Genomic DNA, 22,703 nt, shown 5'->3' with positions numbered 1-22,703 from the left:
ACCAGAGCTGAAAGACATCTTGCCTTCTGTTAACGGCTTTGAGTGAAACCAGCATTATTCCTCCGGTCCCCCGGCGATACCGGACTGTTTGCATTGCTTGCTTTGCCTTTTCTCTACTTCTTTGTGTTTCTGCTGTGACCCACGAACAAGACAAAAGAGACTGAAGCTACATCAACTTTAGGAGGGATATGTGAATAGATGTTTCTTAAACTGAGGATAACATGGCTCACAGAGTCCTCTTGTTTTCTCTTGTCTTTTGTTCATTCCTGTAACCTTTTTCCCATATTCCAAACACTTCCTCTCTTTCTGTCCTCTACTGTTTACTCTCCCTCTCCATCTGTTATTCATGCTGTAACATCTTTTGTTGTTGGGTTGTTTAGTTTTTTTCATTTCTGATTCTGGTAAATATTTTACTATGTTCACATCTAATTCATTTTCTTCATCTTGTATTCTTTCTGTTCTCCTTTTTTAATGTTCTCTCTCACATACAGTGTGTTTGGGTGACTTTATTAATAATAGCTCATAGTGTGTGATAACATTGTCAATAACATCGTTAGGAGAAAATTGAATTTGAGAAATTGAGTTAGGAAAGTTGGAACAGGGGACGCGTGGCCGCCTACACATGAGTGTGTGGAGATATCGGCTTTCCCTCAGCAAATATTTCCTCATACACCCCCCTCCGTTTCCACTTTAATTTCTCTTTGTCCTATTTTCATTAGGCTATATTTTCGGTCACACTCATGAAGCTTGTCATCCTGATCAAATGCTCAGGTTTGAACACCTGAGGCCAGTACCTAGGGATTAAAATGTGCTGCAGCTGAAAAAAGTAAATACTAATAAAAAAAATTAATGTTTATTCAGCAACGAATACTAAACTGCATGCATTTTCCTCACTAAATAGATTATTTGTAGATGTTATTAACTATGAAACATAAATCTGTTATTAATGATTCTTCCACTACAATTATTTCTGTTTTCTGAATTTTATACCATGGATGAAAATCACACTTTAAATGACTCACACTGCACTTTAATTGAGTTTTCTTCTACAATGAACGATTTACCTAATAAATACATAAATTAATGAAATAAAACAATGAAGTCACTATTTACATTAAAAAAAAATGATTACATGAAATTAAAACTGATGGTAAAATTAAAAACACTGTATGTAATTTAAATTCATGACTCATGCAATGGTTACACTTCTACTGGCTGCCTCTTCCGGACACATTCATTTCAGTTAGTTTATTTTTCCAAATTGGACGCATCGGCATTTGGAATACAATTCCTCAATTACTCCAGCAATAATATTTGATAATAAATCTCTTCAGCGCTATTCTTACTGTCACCAGTTGAACTTTGCCAAAAAGCTCTCCATACATCACTAGATACTACAGTTGTGGCAGCCAACGATTATTTCTCAAGAGAATATTCATAATCTAATAAAACTTCACAATGTCACCAATGGCCTGGATCCCATTGTAAACTGATTATCCTTCCAGGGCAGTTAATAGATCATACATTCAGTCTGCTTAGCCAGGGTCATTTGATACACATATCAAGGATGTACTGGTCATATCTTATGTGAAGAAAAGCTGTTTTCAATTGAAATTGTGTATCAACTACACACAGATCATTTGTAGAACCAGTCTAGTGACATTTCTCCTTCTCTTCTTTCAGTAAATAGTGCCTATTGCTCAGAGAAGGATGTAGACACTGAGCTGGGTGATGCTGAGGGCACCCTGATGCGATGTGGGCAGAGCCTGCCGCTGCCAGTGGGGGGTCATTCAGGGGGGCTTTACCCCCAGAGCCTCCACTGCGACAGACCTACACCCGACCTCCTCCTGCAAGACGGCCCTCACCAAGTCACCAGGTAAACTGTCACTATCGCTGTTGTTTTCTAATAATTATTCCTAATATTGTTCCTGTTCTAGTTTTGAATGTTTCCTGTTGGGTGTAGTGTTACTAACAATATGCAGGTACAATGTGTTTTTCATTATCTTTGCTATTGTGATTCAGATGCACACATATGTAGCTGGAAAGATTTACCTCGTCTCATAAAACTCACTGAGAGGGTCCAAAGTACAACATTTATGTTACACTAATGTGCTTCTTCTGTTGTGCAATCTTTGACTACTGTTGGTCAAGTTGGAAAGAATTTCCAATGAACTTCTTTTCCCTCCTCTTTTCTATCCCTCCATATTCAGTCATCTGACCGAAAGCGCTTCTGGAAAGCCATTGACTTCTCTCATATTGTCTCTCAATATTTTCACTACAGCCAAACAGGAAATGGTGCTTCTGAATAGAAAGGAAGGGGGGTGGGGGTGGGGGGGTCAAGTCTTTATTAACAACAACGATGACAAACTCTGCCAGTGGCTTTCTCCAATCCTAGCTAGCGTCGGCTCTGTTTTTCCCCCAGCGTGCTCGGGGGGAAAAGGACAAAGACGATTCCTTCATGAGACAGCCCGGAGTAAAGAGAGCTCTTCTCACATCACTCAGGGGCTTTGGACAAAATCCATAATGAGCCAACTGACAGGAATGATTATGTGGAAGATCACAGCAACGCATGGAGAAATCTGACCTGGGTTCCCCATTCAGCAGGGCAAAGATTCCCACCATAATACACAGTATTGTAAACGGTGACCCTTCATAGGCTGCAATTATGCCACCAAAACAGGTGACTCCCTATTTATCCCCAATGTTGGGTTGGGTTTAACCCCTTTGTGTTATCAAAGCCTGTCAGATGGTCACACTAGCCAGTGGCCTCTCAGTCTCAGTAGCCATCCTTCCCTCCCCCTCACTCTATTCTTAGTCATAAATGCCCATTCATATCCTCTCACTACCAGAAGATCCTGTTTCATTTATTCATAAAAACATTTTGGATCATCAGCCGCAGATACTACCTGCTGTCCAGCAACACCTTATGTCACTGAATCCCGAACATGACTTACAATGAGTAAGAAGAAAATAATTTTAGGTTACTGGTATTCATTTAGGATGACATGATTTTTTTCCGTAAACCTGAGAGAAGGATTGGAGGAGGAGTGGGAGCAGGAGGCTAAATTTTGACAGCACTGCTAGTGGGATGAACCAGCCTGTGTCTGTCAACAGGCACTGAGCTAATAGCGCTCATATTCTTCTCTGTGTGTTTTTTTTCTTCTTCCTCACAGATCCTCGTCTGCCTTCCAGAGGACCCTGACGGGGGCCTCACCCGGCCTGAGCTGCGGCATTACTAACAGGGCTCGATCCTCTCTACCTTACCCAATCAAACAAGAAAACTCAATGGGTTACAAGATTTCCAGCATGGGGCCAGGGGTCCATAGCACATCTCAGGCTGGGTTTCAGAACTCTAGGGCTGGTATAGTTTTGGGATTGCCGAGAAACGAGATGGTTGGAGCCACACACAACAGCGGTAGTGGCGTATGCTCAGTGAGCGGCGTAGGTAATGCTGTGTCAGGGGATGTAGCGCAATCGTTTAATAATGAAGATGGCTCCTCCCCGCTGGCTTTGTCCCCAACGAGCTCCCGTCATTCAGCACGGCTGCTCAGCACTAGCAGTCTGAAGAGACGTTGCCTGTCCCTGGTCTCGCAGTCCACCAGCGCTGCTGGCACCAGCAGCGTTGCTGTCACTGGGTCCCCGTCAACTTCCAGCGCTGCATCCGAGGAGATTAATATCACTGCCATCATCTGCTCCTCCTCCCAGATGTCGATGGTTACCTGCGTCAACGGGTTCCGCACTAACCTCTCGCCCAGCCACACTAGCAGCGCCGGCTTCTCCTCCTCTTCCTCCTCCTCCTCTACATCCCCACCCTCTAACTCCTGCTCACGGGAAGCTCCCCACAAGCCCCCACCTCACGGCAGCCCCCAGCAGGCCACACTACACGAGAGCTGTCAGCTATCCTCACCTGCCACCTGCCTGCTGTCCCTTTCCTCCTCCTCATCATCCTCCTCAGTGTCATCAGTGGAGCCAGAGCAGGGCCAGGGGCTGTGTGAGGAGCAGGGCTCCATGCAGCAGGGGCGCAGGGCTGGTGGAGCAGCCGGGGGAGATGTGGTGGGAGGAGGAGGCTCGGATGGGTTGGGGCTACTGATGAGTGGGGTCCTGATGTCTGGGACGCTACATTCAGGGCCTGGCACTGGGGCTCTCTTGGATGGGGGCCAAAGATCAGGGGCTGCCCTCAAGCAGGAGCCCCTTGATGACTTCTCTCCTAGTGAAGACGAACTCTTTCAGCACCACTATCATCATCACCATCACTTAAGTGGTCGCAATGGACACCTTCGTCACCCCCACCACCCTCCTCGACCTACCATGCCTCCACCCTACCACCTGCATCAATATGTGGGGCCCAGTTCTGGGGGCCTGCTGCATCACCAGAGCCAGCAAACAGCACCAGCCTCTTCCCTGGGACTCAAACCGTCCTCTGGAGGCCCTCCTGGGTCCCACACAGCCCCAGAGCGAGAAGAAGTCGGAGTAGGAGTAGGAGGAGGAGGAGGAGGAGGAGGAGGAGGAGGGGGAGCACTGGCTGATAAGCAGGTGTGTCGCTGGATTGACTGCAGTGCTGCATACGAGCAGCAGGAGGAGCTTGTGAGGCACATTGAGAAGGTCCACATCGACCAGCGCAAAGGTGAGGACTTCACCTGTTTCTGGGCTGGCTGCATTCGCCGCTACAAGCCCTTCAACGCCCGCTACAAGCTGCTCATTCACATGAGGGTCCACTCCGGAGAAAAACCTAACAAGTGTATGGTGAGTCATTATAAATCTGTAAAATAATCCACCCAATACTGACCAGGTCTAAGAAACCCATGCCAGGTTTGTTGACAGTCCCCCCATAGTAAGCTGTCTCATTTATTTCATAAATTATTTTTTGTTCTTTAAAAAAAAGGTTATATTTAATAGTTTAAATATAGGTCTAGCTTGCCGCATAATTGCAACCATCTGTTTTTTTTTGTTTGAATTAAACGCAAGCACATATTTCATAAAGTTACACAGTCCCTCAAGATGATTTTTCCTCCTCAGATACATGTCCATCGTGTCCAAAAACAAGACTGGACTTGCTTCACTGCTGATTACTTTTCAACAGAAACTTTTTTATTTTGTTTTGGTTGAGAAACGGTTATGATTGTAATTTCTGTATTTTTAGTGGAGCATGTAAAAAGGAGGATTTTTTTTCTTCCCACTGAAGATGTGAGCTGCTGTAAGAGTAGCACTACCTCATCAGTATAAATAGATTTGTGGTTGTATTCTTTACAGGTAAGGCTCCAATTCCACAAGTCAACACACTAATCAATGTCAAGCTGTCACTCCCCCGCGCCCTTTAGAAAATGGAAAAAGCCCTCCAACCTTAAGAGTGATTTAGTCCAAATACACAATTAGTCCACAATTTGTGTAGGGCGAAGCCATGTTTATTTTCACGAGCACTCTGTTTTTCGAGAAGGGATTCAGATCATGAAAAGCCAACACATATGGTTAACATAACCAAACAATGCCTACACTTGATCCCTTTAAATGGGAGCTTTAAATGTTTAGCTGTCCCACAAGTATTAAGTGAATTGGCTTCATATCCAAGCCAAACATGAGGAGAAATGTAGTAGTCTGGAGAAGGGAGCCACGAAGGGATGGTCGGTAATATTTGCTAGTCTTGCTCAATTCACGGCTTCACCCAAAGCCCCCTGTCAGAAGTGGTCCTCTTCAAGTTCAGGAACCCATCCAAATCCTAATTATTGAAGAACTGAGTCTGCAGTAGTGCTACAGCACCTGTTTTATCTCAAGGTCTTTTTTCCTTAAAAGAACGTTTATTTTGTAAATAACTTGTATAATAGTGGCTTGTAAAATTAGCTGAAGTGAGAGAATACAAAAGTTGAATAAGTCGTTCTTGTTGATTCTGACCGATTCTGATATTTGTTAGTGCACATTTGACTTGAATGCTGAGTGAAGCCATAAAGACACAAACTCAACTGTTGCTGCTGCGCTCACTGCTTTGCGTCACTCCGGGATGTTAATGTTTCTTCCCCCTTTTGCTCAGTCATGAACTGGAAATTTGGAAGTTTTTTGCAGGGATGTATGTGCCCCAACTGTTAATTCTGCTTTAGGTGTTTATTGTATTAAAGGCTATTTGTCTTTTTGTTGTTGTTGCTGCTGCTGGTTGGAGCCTTACATGGATACATTCATTACATTTGGGTGACACACATCAGGGCTGGTTATGTCTCTGTACATATGCTATAGATGAATGTGCGGCTGTAGGTGTGTGTGTTTATGTGTGTTTTCAGAGATGTTTACCATATGTGAGCGCCAGAACAATTCGGCTCAGTGTATACGAGCCGCTGGACTCTGTCTACGGACATGAGGTGCTGTGAAACTCTGCTACACACCCTAACCTCCTGATCACCCTTCTTTCAAACATACACACGAACACACATATTCACAGCCATGCAGAAATGCAAAAATAGGGATATAGTTTCCACCAACTCTCACAATAGGAAGTATTGATTCTGTGTACAGTACGTTGGGTTGTAACACTCCTTTTTTTCCGACAGAAGATAAACAGAAATGTGAAATGTTTTAAAAGCTTGAATCAACACGTCTAATCAGCAGGGATTGAATGTATGTTGATCTGGGAATTCAGCAGATAAACTTGGAGGGCCAGAGAAAATAAACATGTTCTCTGTGTGTATTTGTGACAGTGTTTGTGTTTGTATATAGTCTGTACGGATTTAAGTAGGTAGTATGCACTTATAGGAAACCTAGTGTCTCTGTGTGTGTTTGAAAGCGTGTGCATGCTCGTGTGTTTCAGTCGTTTCCATTCCAAGTCCTTATTTTTGTTGTCTGAGCTTCTGTGCTTTTTGGCCACTAGCACTGATACCTCTTGTGTTTGTTGTGCTCATGCAATAGACAAAGGCATTCAAGAATTCGAGCAATTCACATAGAGGAAACAGATGAGACATTCTTTTTTAGGACCAAATGCTCTAAAAAAACCCAGGACTAATCCCTTTATTATCTTTCCAGCAGCAGATTCCAGCAGGCGCTCATGAAGCAGAGCTCTCCTCACATCCAAACACAACACTCCTCTCTCCTCTTTCTCCCTCTCCTTCGCTCTGTCTAAACATATATATATTGTATCTCTCTTTCCTCTTACAGCTGCACAGCATTTACTTCATGCTGTGTCTTGGCAGGAAAAAGTCATTATCACAACGCACAATTCATACCCCGACCCCTGCGTGGGCCTGTCACCGTCTGTACCTGGCTAATATTTTAAGATATTCCACCTTTAACAACAACAAAAAAAAGTCAGTTTCTTCCATATGTAAAAGGCTGAATTTGTGGCTCTTAAAAGTTCTGCTACCTTTTAGAAAACATGTTTGGTTCCTTCGCCCCCAATTAAAGCCAGCCCTGGGCTGTAGGGCAGGCATGTGCTGAGGGACATGCGGGCGAAAAGGAAACAACATAATCTCTCTGCAATATCCTGTTGTGTTTCATGCCTAATTCACTTGTTTTTTTAGTTTATTACTTTTTTTTTCTTGTGTCTGCATAAATATTAAAAATATATCCAGCAAGAGTAGACCTGACATGGTCCCAGACTTGGATATTGTTCTGCTTTCTCAGAAGCCAGCCCTATGGATTCGAAGTGTCTGAAGGCAGGACTGTGAGCTACGAGGGTCAGAAAATATCCCTATAAACCACAGAGTCTTCTCTGTGGAAAAGGACAGAGCGTTCACATAGCACGCTGTGCACTTTATTTGGTTTGTTTGGCATAGTTGTTTTGGTCAGATGTGGGAGTAAAATCAACCCATAAAATAAGATCTTTAAAACGATAGTATGGTTTAAATGTTATTAGACAGGGTTATGATGATGTTGTGGGGTGAAGGATTCAGAGTGAAAAGAGAAGGTGGGGAATTTTGTTAGAAAGAACCCTGCGGGCACAGTTTCAAATATGAACAAATATGTTTTTTCTATGAATTCAGTATTACTATAACATACTATATAATTTAAACACGTACTGTAAATATTATCATTATCTTTGTCATATTGATTATTATGATTTATCACTGAGTAATACACCTATTCAGGTCATTTATGTATGTCATAAAAAAATGTTGTCATCACTTCATAGATTATATAACATGAGAAAGATATACAGCATGAAATGCTATGATGACAAAAAAAAGTATTAATTTAAAAAATCACTGCTGTATTTTTAAAAAATTCGAACAAAAGCAGTGGATGGATGAAGGACTGTAAATGGTGATGGTAATGTTTTACAGAGACAGTTTTGGCGTGGATACAGTTTTAAGGATCATTTAAAACTTTATTTTTGCACCTGGCTAAAAAATATTCAAAGTCATGCTTGTTAAGTTTTATGTAAGTAAAGAAAGACTATCCTAATGGTGATTTATGTCTCATTAGTAAGTAAGTAAAAGGTAAACATTTTTGCACCATGCAAGAATGCTCACGCTAATTTTCTATAATACTTTTTTCATGATTTGATTGAAGTTACAATTTTTTTTCTCCCAGAGCTCATATCATTATATGATATAATTGACAAATTATTTTAAAATAGCTTAAAGGAAAATTCCTCCATAAAAGGGTAGATTCACATATTTTTGTGTTTCTCGTGTGTTAAAACCAAAGGCGAGACAGAGAGTAACCCGCCCATTTCACAATGATTAAACACAGCCAGCATTAGCTGCTTAATGGGGCTCCATCCAAATACATACACATGTGTGTGCACACACAGACAAACACCACAACACACACACACACGCACATGCTGACACACTCAGTCAAACCACTTGTTGAAGGAAAGTTGGATCATGAGGCCTTTCTGGAAAAAAGCATGGATCATGGAATTTCCTCTTTTTTTCACTGGTGTGAAACCAGCAAACATATATATTTAGATTTACTAGACTGATTTTTGGAAGAGAGTGGCGAAATCCCTCGGCAGCAGACGTTGAGACATAGAGCGCGGGCCGGTGCCAAGATGGCGTGTGTTTTCAGTGGTAAATGGAGTCTTTTGTGAGCAATCAGCTCAGACTCAGGAGATGAAACAGGGAGTGCCATTAGCTAATTAAAACTGAGGTTCAGCACATGCCACAACACATGACCCTCTGAATGCCGCCTGAAACTGGAGCTGTCTGGGCACTGGGTGCGGGTGGCGAATGACGTTGATATTAATGTGTTAATACCCATATGAGCCTCTGACACTCTGGCCTTTCTGGACAATTTAGAGACTATAATCTCTCAGATTCCAGCTTCTGGACCACTGAGGCCAAAACTACCTGCAGTGGAGATGTATGGAGCTCGGTTCTCTTACAGATGATCCTAATGAGCACTTAGAGAGGCTTAGACATGCACTTACACACACATGTTGTATATCAATATATTTTCTGCAAAATCTTGTCTTTTAAGGGGTAAGACAATGAAAAGTTGAAGAACTTTAGAGAAACTCTGTTGATCAAAACACCAGAATATCAGTTACAGTACAGATGTGCAAAATCATGTTTTCATGTAAACGAAATAACCAACACAAAATATTGTGGATCAGGCCAGCTGGTTACTGAGGCACACACACACACACACACACACACACACACACACACACACACACACACACACACACACACACACACACACACACACACACACACACACACACACACACACACACACACACACACACACACACACACACACACACACACACACACACACAGAGGAAAAAGAGAGGTCATCTACATGCTCAGGAAACCGAGCTCCTAAAGTCTGTTAAGTTGACACAAATGCGAAGACTTCATCAGGCCCACATAAGGACCTGGTGGAGTTCAACTCATAGTCATCTGAAGGTCTGGTACCTCTCCTCCCCATTAATTCCTTTTCAGAATTAACTTTGTCAGTCATTCCCTGGGAAAATGAGTTCATCAGGTAGCTAAATAGTGTAATTTCTTTCTCCAAACCCATAATCCTGTGGTTACCCTCTGTCTTCCCATCAGGTTTGCTGTGCACCGCTTGGCAGTCCGGTCGTCATGCTAATAGTAACACAACACTGTCCATATGTTATATTCGTATGATGAAACTGCTGGCGGAGGGGGCTCTGTGACTGATGTTTTGGCATGCGAATGAAAGTCCTGAGATGGATCTTGCTTGTTTTCCTTGTTGAGTGAGGCAGGCCAACTTCTTGTCAGGCTAAAAAAGCTTTCCAGTCAATCTTTTGCTGTAATGTAGTCCAGTACTCTCCATCCTTCCAACACCTCCCCCACTCCCCTCTCACATTCTCTCCTCCTGTCTCTCACTATTTATCATTAAGATCTGGATTTAGGACTGCTTTGATACACTAAATACTTACTGCACATACACAATCACAACAGATCGGACTGTTCAACTCATGTCACCTTGTTGTTCAGACACTGAAACAACTCATGTAATGTGTCATTGACATAACATATATTTAATTTCTTAGCTATTTGTTGACCATTAACTATTTAGTTTTTAAACATAGTCCACAATCTGCTCATTGTTGTTATTGAGGTTGTTTTGCTTTTATTCTGATTTGCCAATTAAAAATAATATTCAAACTAAATATGATTTTTTTTTTAAATAATTAAAATATTTTTGAAATACAGTGTTATTAAAACGAGCAGAAATTAAATACAATTATTGTATTATATTTTTCAGTGTTTCTCTCTCCAGTTAATAAACAGATCAACAAGTGGCTGAAAAAGCTTCAGTAAAGCCCAGTTTTTATTTTTATTTTTAAAGTTATAAAATGAATTAAAGCCGCAAGCGGCGATGGCGGGCCCTCGCTCACCATTTCCACCGCGGGGCCTGAGGCATGGCGGGGCTGTGGCGTGAAGCAGAAAGTGAGAAAAAACCTGGAAGGAGGCCAAAAATGCAATGTTTCGTTCATCCAGTAGGGGGCAGTCACAGGTAGTTACACATATGGTCTGGTGTGGTCTGGTGTGTTCAGGGCGCCCACTCATCAGTCATGTGAAGTTTGGAGTGAATTGGACAAAGCATGAAGGAGTTATGAGAGGTTGATGGTTCATCCACCATGGGGCAGTAGAGTGTAACAAAACACAAGCGGTTGCGTTCAGGGTGGGACAGTGATTACACATGTGAAGTTTTGTGGAAATCGCACAATGATGATGTAAAATATGGCACTTCCTGTTTCCACTAGGGGGCGACACGAGTGAGATCGCCTATGAGCGAATGGAGACGTTGAGGTCGGCACCCTGGACCTGTGTACCAATTTTCATGATGATACGAGTTCAATAAAGCCATCAAAAAGCCAAACGTATTTTCATGGCGAGGAATTGATGGTAGCCACGCCCCCACAGGGACGCCATTACTCGTAGCTTCATAATGAAGCTTCACCAACTGGTTCTGCATGTTTTAGAAGTGGAATGAAGTTGATGGGGTCAACTATGTATTTTTCATGAATTTAAGTTCACTTCCTGTTACCACCGGGGGGCGCTATGAGTTACGTGGGAAGTTAATATATCGGGACGTTCAGGGCGGAGCCATCATCATGTCCAGCAAGTTTGAAGCTGATTGGATGAAGTATGTGGGCGTGAGAGCCACTCGTATGTACATGGCGAGCACGCCAAAGTTAGTTGAGCCCTGGCAGACACGCCCTTTGACCTACGGATGCGCAGAGCACAACTTAAGCTCAGCTAGGTCTGGAGATGTTGCGTACCTAATTTGAACTTGATCGGGCGAACGCTGTGGGAGGAGTTAATTTTAGGCGGGAAAAATCAAAACCAAAATGACCGACTTCCTGTTGGGTTGAGGTCATGAGGTCAAGAGGCTTTTTTGCATATGTGGGTATAATACATATGTGTACCGAATTTTGTGAGCATAGGACAAAGTTAGCAAAATTCCCTATGGGCATTTTTGGATTTTGTAGGGGGCGCTATTCCGCCATTCTGCGTCGACCATGTGCGACCACCCAAAAATATCGAATTTCGGATGAGGCCGGACGTCCGTGCAAAAGTATAAGCATTTTCGCATTTGGGAAAGGGGCGAAATTGGGGCACGAAATGTCGGAAGAATAATAATAATAATAATAATAAACATTACAATTTCAATAGGGCTTTCGCCAGGCGACTTGCAGTCGCCGCTCGGGCCCTAATAATAATAAACATTACAATTTCAATAGGGCTTTTGCCAGGCGACTTGCAGTCACCGCTCGGGCCCTAATAAATTAATTAAGAAAAAGTCTTACTTTGCATTCAACAATTTGGAGTGTAATATCACTAAAATGAATTGACGATTCACTATAAAATATTGTTTATTGGCAGTTAATATTATGCAAAATATTCATGTTTTGTTTTCATATATTTTATTTTAAAATTTAACATTGATTTAAAAGTTCAGTATGAATACTAAGGTCACTTGGGTTTTGAATGTGGTGTTGATGGACACTGTTACATTCAACAGAAATGGAGGAAATGTTTTTTTCCAGAGTTGATACTATCAGTGGCTATTTCAAAGATGCAGTTTGATTGACCTCAGTGTACACCTTGTATAATTTACTGTTGGTACAAACTGTTAAGGTATGTCAGTTTGTTTTTTGTAATAATAGCTGCCAAAAGTTGGCACACGTTGCCTTGTCTACAACTGCAGGTGTGGAGCTGCCGGTGCAGAAGTTCTGCAACTTGATTACAATAATATATTACAGCTTGCTACAACAAATATGTACCATGCAGAGCCAAAGGAAGACACTTTGAACTTGTGAAAGGAAGCAGGAGAAACTTTTGCCGTATACGCTGGGTGAGCAGCCAGCAAACTGCCATGTTTGGACTCTTTATCCATGGCTCGGATGAGGACATGTAAACTGACTATAGTAGATGTATTTGAATGATTGTTGCTTATAGAAAATATTGTGCACTTCTAGACAGAACTCAAGCTACGAAAAGGTCAAACAGCTACAGCTACCTTGCTTTCAACCTCATAACCAGGTATCAAAGCATGCAGGATTTACTACATGTGATACACTCTAATTGCATTTGTCTGGAATGCAATATTTTGAGTATCCCCATTTCCTCAACATTTAATCACGGTCTTGTATCTGAAACCTGAAGACCCAGGGCTGCGGCTGGTTATACATTGCACAAAGATTGTGTCATAATTGTGTCCCATCCAAAACCTTAATCAGTTTAACCTCTCTACTGAGCCAGATCAGTTTACTAATACATTGGAGAGATGAAGCTGGGGTGTGTGTTCAGGGGACTGTTGTGGGGATGCAAATCTGGTTCATGGAGCAGAGAGGACTGGTAGAGAAAGTCATGGGCCTTTTTAGACTTTTTAGAAGATTTTCCTTGGTTGTCAGTGGTCAATGGTAGGCTTTTTGGCTGTATACCGTCATGGATCATGTGCATTGTGGAGGCGTACTTAACTGTTTCTTTGCTTCAGTCAAACAGATAATTATAGCCAAAGTATATTTGTGGCATTTTACGTGGAAAAAACGGCATAACAGCTCCTTTTTTCCTCTGAGGTTACCGTCCTGTCTTGCTCCTCACATTCAAACACTGGCCTCGTTTTGTGCCCAGACACAATTTGTGCCACAGCGGCCACTCTGCAAACATACCCACCAAACAGGTCAGTTGGTAGTGTGTGTGCTGTGTGTGTTTTGAACACAGTTGAATCTCTTAGTGCGTGCAGATGTTTGTTTTTGTGTTTTGCTGACTTGTCAGTGTGGCAGAAGGCACTGCGTAGATCCGAGTCCAGAGCAACATCTACCCCCGTCTGCCATCACATCACCCACCAAACAAGCAAACAAGAAGGACATTTATACACACCGGGACCACTTGTGCCTCAGAGCCACACCACAAACTCAGGATGACAGTATCCCTCCACCCAGCCAGACCCACACAGCACCTGAGCAGACTAGGCTGGACCTGCAGTGGATATATAGGAGAAACTGAGTTGCTACCGTGCAAAATAAACACCAAGAGAAGTATGGATAAATTATGTAGAGAAAGAAGTCTTTACGTTAAGAGTGTCAAGTTTGAATTATGCACTGCGGTGCTCTGTGGTTAGTGTGCCAGGTTTAATTTGAAAGATTGAGGGAAGAAGTGAAGGCTAAAAGAAACAGAGCCTGACAGGCAATTCAGCCCCATTGATGTCATCCCAAAAAAAGGCATCTTTGCCCAGAAGTATGCATGACAAGTGATTTGGTATGCACTGAATGTGGACTCGAGCATTTTTGAAACATTAGCAAGGCCGTTGCACACACACACACAACTCAAGTGTTTGTTGCAGGTCAACCAAGCTTTCCAAGCTGAGACTGTGTCTGAGACACTGTCAAGGCCTTCAGTGTGTTTCTCAAAATGCCCACCAGAAAGTGAGACAGTGAAGAGAGATCCAGATGGAAAGATCCAACTAGAATATTGAGTCGTGGATTGTGGTGTTGAATGGCACATATATCAAAACAGTGAGGTTCTACCAAAACCACATCTACTGTAATGACTTATGATCATGATGATGATGGTGGGGGGTGGGGGGGTGAAATTAGAGAAAGAAAAACAGGACCAAAAAGCTTTTCAGTGGGACATATAAGGACACGATACACAGAATGATCCAATTTCTTATTACTCTATTTTATGATTGTGTGACCCAGCAGAATTGGCAATAAGAGACTCTGATATTTAAGCCGGGATTTACCTCTCCCCCATAGAGTTTTACACCCCAATGATCTCTAACTGTCTCCAGAAAGAAGCCCTCTCGCTTTCTGTTCACTTCTAAACATCTGTTTCACATTCAGTCTGTTCAGCTTTGGAATTAGTTTAACATTGATGTAAAAAGGTTTATGCAGGGTTTAGAACCAGATTGGTTTAGTTATTCGGGCAGAATTACAGTAGAATAAGAAGCCTTTAAGTCGGATCATATCCTTTTTTGTTTTGTTCTGTACCTCCAGCTTCCCATAACAGCAATCTTTCACGTTGTGTGTCATGTAGCAGCTGTCACTTGGATCGCGCTGCATCCCTGTCGGAGGCAAAACATCACAATTACCAGTATGCCAATTTCATTTTTAAAGTAATAAAGCCAAGAAATTTAGATTACGTCATGCATGATTTAAAGTTCAACCAGAAGATAATTATTGTATATGGGGAAAAAATAGTTGTCTTGTAATGTTCCTGCACTTTAACTGCCAAATTGTGTGAGGCCAGCGAGTACCAGGCTCGGACTCACGTTACATTTAAAACAAACATTTGTCTGATGAGAAATTTGAAGGAAATATTCCATAAATATGAAAATGTTTACTGAAGAATACCAGTGAATAGTGGATTTTTCTCAAGACCATCATAATTGCACAGGAATGAGGAGTGGTTTTACTCTCGAGTGAATACATATTCCTATAGGACAGTGGGCACAGGCATGTTAGTGCGGATTGAATTATTGAATATGAATCGAGAACTATGTATTGAAATGTGGTGAATTGATTTATTGAAATGTGAATGGATGGTGATGTGCTCGCTGTGAACGCCTGAACTGTGATTCGACTTGACACATTGAATGTCTAGTACAGTCTGATATATTGCAACCAGCCATATCCACACAACTGGAAACTGGACCCTGAAACCCGCAGGGAGCTGAAAAGAACACAACCTTGGCAGGCGGAGGAGTGAACAAATCTAGGGGCACCATGGCATCTCAGTTGCACCACATTTCTTGGGCTGCTGCTTTTTTACCCACAAGGCTTTGTGGTCTGGGTTCCCTCCAGAGGGTTGCATAAACGCACTCTCTTCCCCTTCACCCTGCTCATATCCTTGGGCTGGTGTTGATCACAATGCCATCTTGAACTATTGTTTAATTTTGCTGGCATGTTTTCTGTCTGAATACTATAGTGCCTCTGGCGTCGAGGCAGTTTGCTTGGCAACTCTCTGGGCTTCTGCAGTGTTTATTTGTTGTCACGTCAGAGTTATAGAGTCGGCCAGTGTATGCTATAGTAGGCGTGAGCCTTTAGACAGCTGTGTCAACTCTTGCCTTGTGTAGACAACGAATGGTTTTCCAAAAAGGGAGAAGGGTTTTAACAACTCTCTACAATACAGGAACACTGACTCCAACCCTGGAATCCATTACATCAAGTTGTCACACAAGAATTTAAAGCCAGCAGGCCAGATTGAAAATGACATCCACCCTAAAACCTGAAATCACGAGTGAGAATGCAACAGAAAGGGGTGTCCCTGTGGTGTTGGGTATATACATTAGCATGAAATATTCTCTGACCGCAGCAAGGATCTACACTTTTGAAATACTCCCTCAAACACTTTTCACACTGTTAGAAAACAGCTACTCGCAATGTGCTTTGGCTTCCTGGATAGATGCTGTGGTTTAGTGGTGATGTTTTTTTTTCTTCCCAGAGCATGAATGGTTAATGTCAGGATTTGTTGTCAGAGCAGGGGCATCTTTCCAGAGCTGTGGCAATGTCTGAAGATGCCAATTTCTCCATTACCGTGCAGCCTCAATAGACCAAGATGAAATGCAGTCTTAAGGCTCGTTGCATTTGAGTGAGTAATGTGACACATTTTTGTGTTTTTTTTCCTGGACAGCTTTCATGCTGAGAAATTAAGGAAATCACAGTAGAATTCGACAAGGCAGGTTAAGGTAGATTACACCATAAAAAGAGACAGCTGGAGCTGCTATCACACAAAGACACTCGGTTCAGCTTGAACCCTTTTCATTTCACTCAAAAAAATGTCTGAAATGCAAAAGCAAAAATGCGACTGAGTGGTGGAGTCACAGAGAATGGAGAAAATGATGGATGATGGTAAAGATCCAATTAAAAGACAAGCCCTGAGCACAGGCCAATCATCACATTGGATTCTACAGAAGTTTGACAAAAGAGCAATGAAGGGGATCAATTAAATATAACATTTTTGTTATTACTGGCTGTTGCTGAATTGGCATCTCTCATCCCTCAATGGCACCAATATAAAATGGAGTCACAGAGCATTTTGAGGTATATAACACCCCATTGTTGGGCTGCAGCAAGAGGAGCTTATTGCCAGAAGGGGGTAAAAGAGAGAGGAGTGAGAGACAGAGAGAGAAAGCGAGAGAGAGAATGGATGCAGGTGTGAGTGAAAGGCACTGGACAGATTGAAGCCCGGGTGTCAGAGGACGCCGTAGCTCACGGACCCGTCAAACAGGATCCTGTATTGACTGCCAGTAACATCAGTCCAGGCGCCGGCTCGGAACACAGATCATGTTTAGGATTTTCATTGCGTAACCCCCAGTCTATCTTTTTCATGGCGGGCTCGGATTTCGTCAATGGGTTTATAATTAATGCCTTGATGGTTACTAATGGCTGTGGCAGTGGGAGCTTTGTATTGCACTCTAATTAGCCATTATAAATGGTTAGGATTGCTAATGAGAATAAACGCACTGTCATTAGACAAAGTGGGATGGCTCAGGAGCTTTTCATTGAGAATGAGAGGTCACAGGATCATGTCTGCTCACTGAAGCAAACACCTGAGCCAGCACTTTTCATATCCAGTAGTTATTTAGCCGATATTCAACCCTTACTGCACAATAAATCTTTCTCAGCCTTCAGTTTTACTGTCTTAAGAAAGATATTATGTATTGGTCGGTTTTTCATACTGTAGGAACAAAAAAAAAGCCCTTTTCAAGAGTGTGTCTCAACTGAATACGCTCACATTCACATAAAGGCTACAACATCGCATGGTTAAATTAATAGAATAATAACAAAAATGTAATGTTAAATTAAGTGTGTTGTTTCTAAATATTGATACAATATTGAACAGTATAGTAAATTTGTCATTTATTTCATTTATATATTTATTGTTTCTAGAATAAATTGTGTCAATTTAAAGTTGTGTGACAATTAAAAAAAAAAAAAGATTTTAGTCAACAGAATTTTAAATGTTGAACCAAATAAATAGTTGAATTATTGGGTACATTAATCATCAAATTTACAATGATGCTGCTGATGACTAAGGGGAGCCGATTCTCTTATACCAGATGCAAAATATTTCATGAGCATTATATTGGTCATGTTTCAATAGAGCCATTCACATTAAGGAGACCAGTGTTTAAATGACAGAAAGCCTGATTAAAGCAGCAAATTTTGCAAAGTACTGTTGTAGTTTGGGTTTTGATTGCGTCCAAACAATATACAGCTGACCCATGTTCATACAGTTGAGTCAAAAGTATGTCTGTATGAAAATGATTTCTTGACACCCTGAGCCTTTGCCCAGAAGGAAAATTGAATATACTTGCCTGGGGCAACAGGGGAATTAGACTGGAAGTAGGTTTGGCTGCCTGATAATTCTGCATGATAACACACAAGACATATCCTTTTCCCTGTCCGTCTTTGAGAACGTGACCCTGTTTTCCTTTTTCCCTCAACCTGGTGAACCAGTAAACCCCAGGCTGCCCGGTTTAGGGGGAAATCACATCTTAACTCTCTAATCTGATGCAGGGCGGCAGAGCTGGCAGACATTTGAATGAAGGCCTCTGAATCACAGCAGGTTAAGTGCTTCCATGAAGCCTCACCATGTTGTTGTGCAGTCAGTCTCGCACTGTGCCAGGCCTCCACCGCAGGAGCAGGGGTTCAGATCCATCACTGCACTTCCTCCTCAATCTTCAGTAAAACAGTCTGTGAGAGGAACAAAACAGCTGGGCCGGCTCATTATGTGAGCAGCCTCATTTAGTCATCATAGGAATGCTTCCTGTTGTGCCATCCACATAGTTTTTAATCTGGCCCCCCAAACTATTCAGGCATGAGTGCAAAATGGCTGTTAAGAACAATTTCTTTAGTCATTTACATGACTACTTCCTCCCACCAATTTATCGGCTGAGCTCTCACTCTGTTCACTTGTTCATTCGCATCTGGACAACACTCCTTTGCTTCAGTCATTTGCTGTGTGTGCTCATATCTCACCATTCATAAATCAAGGCACCCCAAAAAAATATGCAAAATGAAAGAGAAGTGGGAGAAAACATGCTTCAACGAAAAACAAAGCAAGTGTGTGTGAATATGTCTCTCTGCTGGTCTGAGAACAGATTTCTTTAAAAGTCGAGTGCTATCTTTGATTCAAATTAAAGCCCTATTCGCAACAGATGAGGCTGGCTGCTAAAAGGGTCGCGCTTCGCAGTGGAAATGATATGTGTAAACTATGTAATGCGAATGTTTTAGCCAAGCTGTGTTTAATTTTGTATCCTGACGAAGCGCATGAGAAACCTGCCTCTCCTTAGCTGTCTCGTTGAATCATATGGATATAATTTCATCCATTTACGTTTTTCTGCTCTTTGCTGTGGTTGCCACAGGGCATTTGGAAGCAGGCAGATTAAATGCACATGTTCCTCCCATCCGCAGCCGGGGCACTCTGCTCCACAACCTCCCCTCCGAACAGATCCTGAAGTGTTGGTGGTTTTCCTCATTGGTCAGGGCATAGAAAGACACCTTGTGATAAACCAACTCATTCCACCAACCAGCTTTTTTTTCATACTTATAAAGTTATATAGACTGCTTTTGAGCATTGGCACTTTATAACATGTTTTATTTGGCTGCAGGGTATTTTTTGCCACCAAAACTCAGCCCTTCATCGTGTCTGTCAGGCTTGGCAGTAAAGGAGTCTGGATGTATTGGGTAAAACTAATCACAGTGAGAAGCCGGTGGAGGCTCTGAGAACCTTTTACTTTTATGGAGGGGCCTCTGAACATGAGTAATAGTGAATTTCATGCTAGTTAGCAGCCAAACAGTTGAATCTCATCTCACCATCATTAGTCAGAGGGCTGAATTAAAATTACTGCCCAGAGCCATGCAGATATACTGTGTAGGTATTGAAGGAGATATGAAAGGATTACCGCACATCTGCAGCAACCCCAGAAAAGCCTGACTGTCAGAGAAGATCCTGGAGCTCATTCTTGGGTGAAAAAATTACTCCTATAAGTGATGAACCTCTACTTAACCTCCAATTCTCTCCTCTTTCTCCATTTTTCATCATATTTGCTTTTAATCAAATTTCTGGCCCACATGTCAGCAGCCATATTTTCTCCCAACACACCACCATAACGGCTGGTTTGTTCCCATCATCAGCAGCTCCTGCGGGTTGCTAATGAGCCGCCGCATGTGAGGAGAGCCGTACACTGCTGCCTTTTAGCCCGACACTGTTTGGCCTTTTCCCCGCCAGTCAGGAGTCATTTCCCATGAAGGCCTCAGGCAGGCCGCACCTCCACCAGCCTGCATGCTGGGCCCATAATCTGTCTGTTGTGATCAGCTGCCTGTCCACCCTTTCAACCCGATCTCGCCCCCTTCAGCCATGTCAAGACCCTGCTGTCATCCGCAATGTTTACCGAGTTACTGAACCCCCCCTACTCAAGAGTGAGATGGTGTCAAACGGGGGTTCAAATCCTTCCACACTGCCAGTACCTCTCCCTTGTGTGGTTATCTGCCGGTTTACCTTAGACGGAGGTTTCAGAGAGGAAAACTAAACATGTTTAAAGCAATTAATGTGATTAGTGCCGTCTAAACTGTTTTCATAGATAATATCAAAGGTAAAATCAATCCTGTGTCAGAAGCCATCAACCACAGCTCTCTGTTTATACCAATTTAACCTAGTATGTGTTCATTACTTTCTGAACAGTTTATTCCTATTTTAGGCAACTTATCATGTTTCATATAGGGAACATAGTGACATTTACCATTTTATAGGCTTTTATGATCATTTTAATCATAATATTGGTCAGTCTAGTTGGAATCAAACATATTACGTTACGGTATAAGTGTCATTGGTTACTTTTTCACCAAAGTCGGACCATATGCTGCCCACATCCACACTGTTAAACAACTTTCACATCATATAATAACAGGAGCACTACTCTGTTTTAACTGAACAGCACTGTATGCCTCAGAAACTCAAAACGAAGTAGATTTTTAACAAACTCACTGAAAGAAGTCATTTTAACCCTTGAATTAGCCACGCTAAAACATCTTACTCTAGCATAACATTTTTCATGCAGGGTTTCTGGGTAATGTCCATGCCCAGAGGTGACATTGCATATTGGCTTCCTGGCAGGCAGGAAAACCTCATGCTCGGCCGTCTCCCCGCTAGTCGAGCTCCCACAGTAATAATATGCTCTACACGATTAACACGCTTTCCTCCACGGACCCCTAACTATAATTTAGCCTCAAATTTGTATTGCGGAAAAGAAAGCAATGAAAGAGTGATTATTCCCTTATACATAAATACACACATTTGGAACGTCAATAATAGCAGTGTTTGTTTTCCAAACTCAAATGCTCGGCACCATATTTCAGCAGTCAGCATGGACCGTATCTGTCATGGCTGCTATGGCGGTGTGGATGTTCCTCTGCACTGAGATTTTTATTAAACTTTCCCACCCTCGCTGCCTCTCCTGTTTCCATCCGAAACATTTGATTGGCACGACTCTAGAATAATATGTTTCCGCTGTACAACGTTGTGTGATTTGACCTCTTAAAGGCATTTTCCACGGCTGTATGCTTAGGTCTGGACTGTGTATGTGAATACATGTGTGTTGATAAAACCTGAATGATACTGTCTTCATGCTATGTTCCAGTTTAGTGGAACATAGCATTACTTTAGAGTAAGTGAAACATTTGGACTGTGGTCACTTTGGACATTTTCTATGCATTTCTCCTGAGTGCTCCAACTTGTCTTTTCTCACACCAGACAATGCACAAGTCCAAAAAAAGCTAATTATACCTTGCTCTTGCATATAGCACTGACTGTTGAACCTCAATATTCTTTGAGTATGAAACGTGTCATTGAAATGCTCTGTCAGATTCCTAGTTTATTTATTCTCTGATCATATATTTCTTAAATTATCTTCTTTTTAAATAAGTTTAGAACATATTTATTTTAGTTTTTGTACAGCTGCTTTCTGTTGAAACCAATTTAAATTCTAATGGCATAAAAAACAAAGGAGGACACTACTTGGATCTGACAGCAACGTAAATACAGGGTTTTAAACTTCTATAATGTAATGAATGTGTATCTTGACTTACTTGAGAATTAATTATCTTCATAAATATTTTAAATACTGATGCATTTGAGAATTTTGGCTTATTTAATTCATTAGAAACAGAGGTTTTATAGAAAGTAACATGTCTTTATTCCTTAAAGTGATGAATTTACAAGAAGGAATTACTTTTGTTTGGTACCTAATTTTAGTGGTAGTATTGGCACCAATGATACACACTACGTAGACAGTAGGATGTACAAAATTAATTCAGAGTGTTGTGCAGCTATAAGACAGCAGATTAAGACTCAAACTGAGCCACAGAGAACAACACTCACACACAAACACACACAGATCAGCCCTAGTCACCCAACCCGGCTCTACCATGACTGGCTTAGGTTTCGCCTATATTAAATGGAACCTCAGTGAATAGAAGGCCCTGCCTGTGCTATGTGAGTGAATGAAGGAGACCAGGGATGAGCATTGAGCCCAGATGAAGCTGAAGGCCCATTAGAGGAATGGTGTCACTCTCTCCTTAGCCGTAACCTGACCTGTTGTAAGCAGGCTTCACTAAAGGTCAGGGTACAATGGACAGTACAGACCACAGCGCCTTCCTAACAGTTTGTGGATGAAGTTGTATTTGCACCAAGGTCAGCGTAGCCCTTTGCCAGACATTGTTTTGGGTAAGATTTAATCATGGAGGAAGCTGTTAACTTAAAAGATACTGTCTGACATTTTAGGGAGAA

General features: G+C 42.0%; 1 protein-coding gene across 1 annotated transcript in view; it reads left to right on the top strand.

Annotated features, from left to right (window-relative positions):
• The window catches only part of LOC133984789 (zinc finger protein GLIS1), a 72,628-nt gene that overhangs the window by 26,981 nt on the left and 22,944 nt on the right, over nt 1-22,703 (top strand). Inside the window, exons 3-4 of the mRNA XM_062424263.1 lie at nt 1,684-1,876; nt 3,174-4,743. Coding sequence (XP_062280247.1) covers nt 1,684-1,876; nt 3,174-4,743 — 1,763 coding nt within the window. The remainder of the gene's footprint in view (nt 1-1,683; nt 1,877-3,173; nt 4,744-22,703) is intronic.

Source organism: Scomber scombrus, chromosome 8, assembly GCF_963691925.1.
Source record: "Scomber scombrus chromosome 8, fScoSco1.1, whole genome shotgun sequence".
NCBI lineage: Eukaryota > Metazoa > Chordata > Actinopteri > Scombriformes > Scombridae > Scomber > Scomber scombrus.
This window is presented reverse-complemented; position numbering and strand designations above follow the sequence as displayed.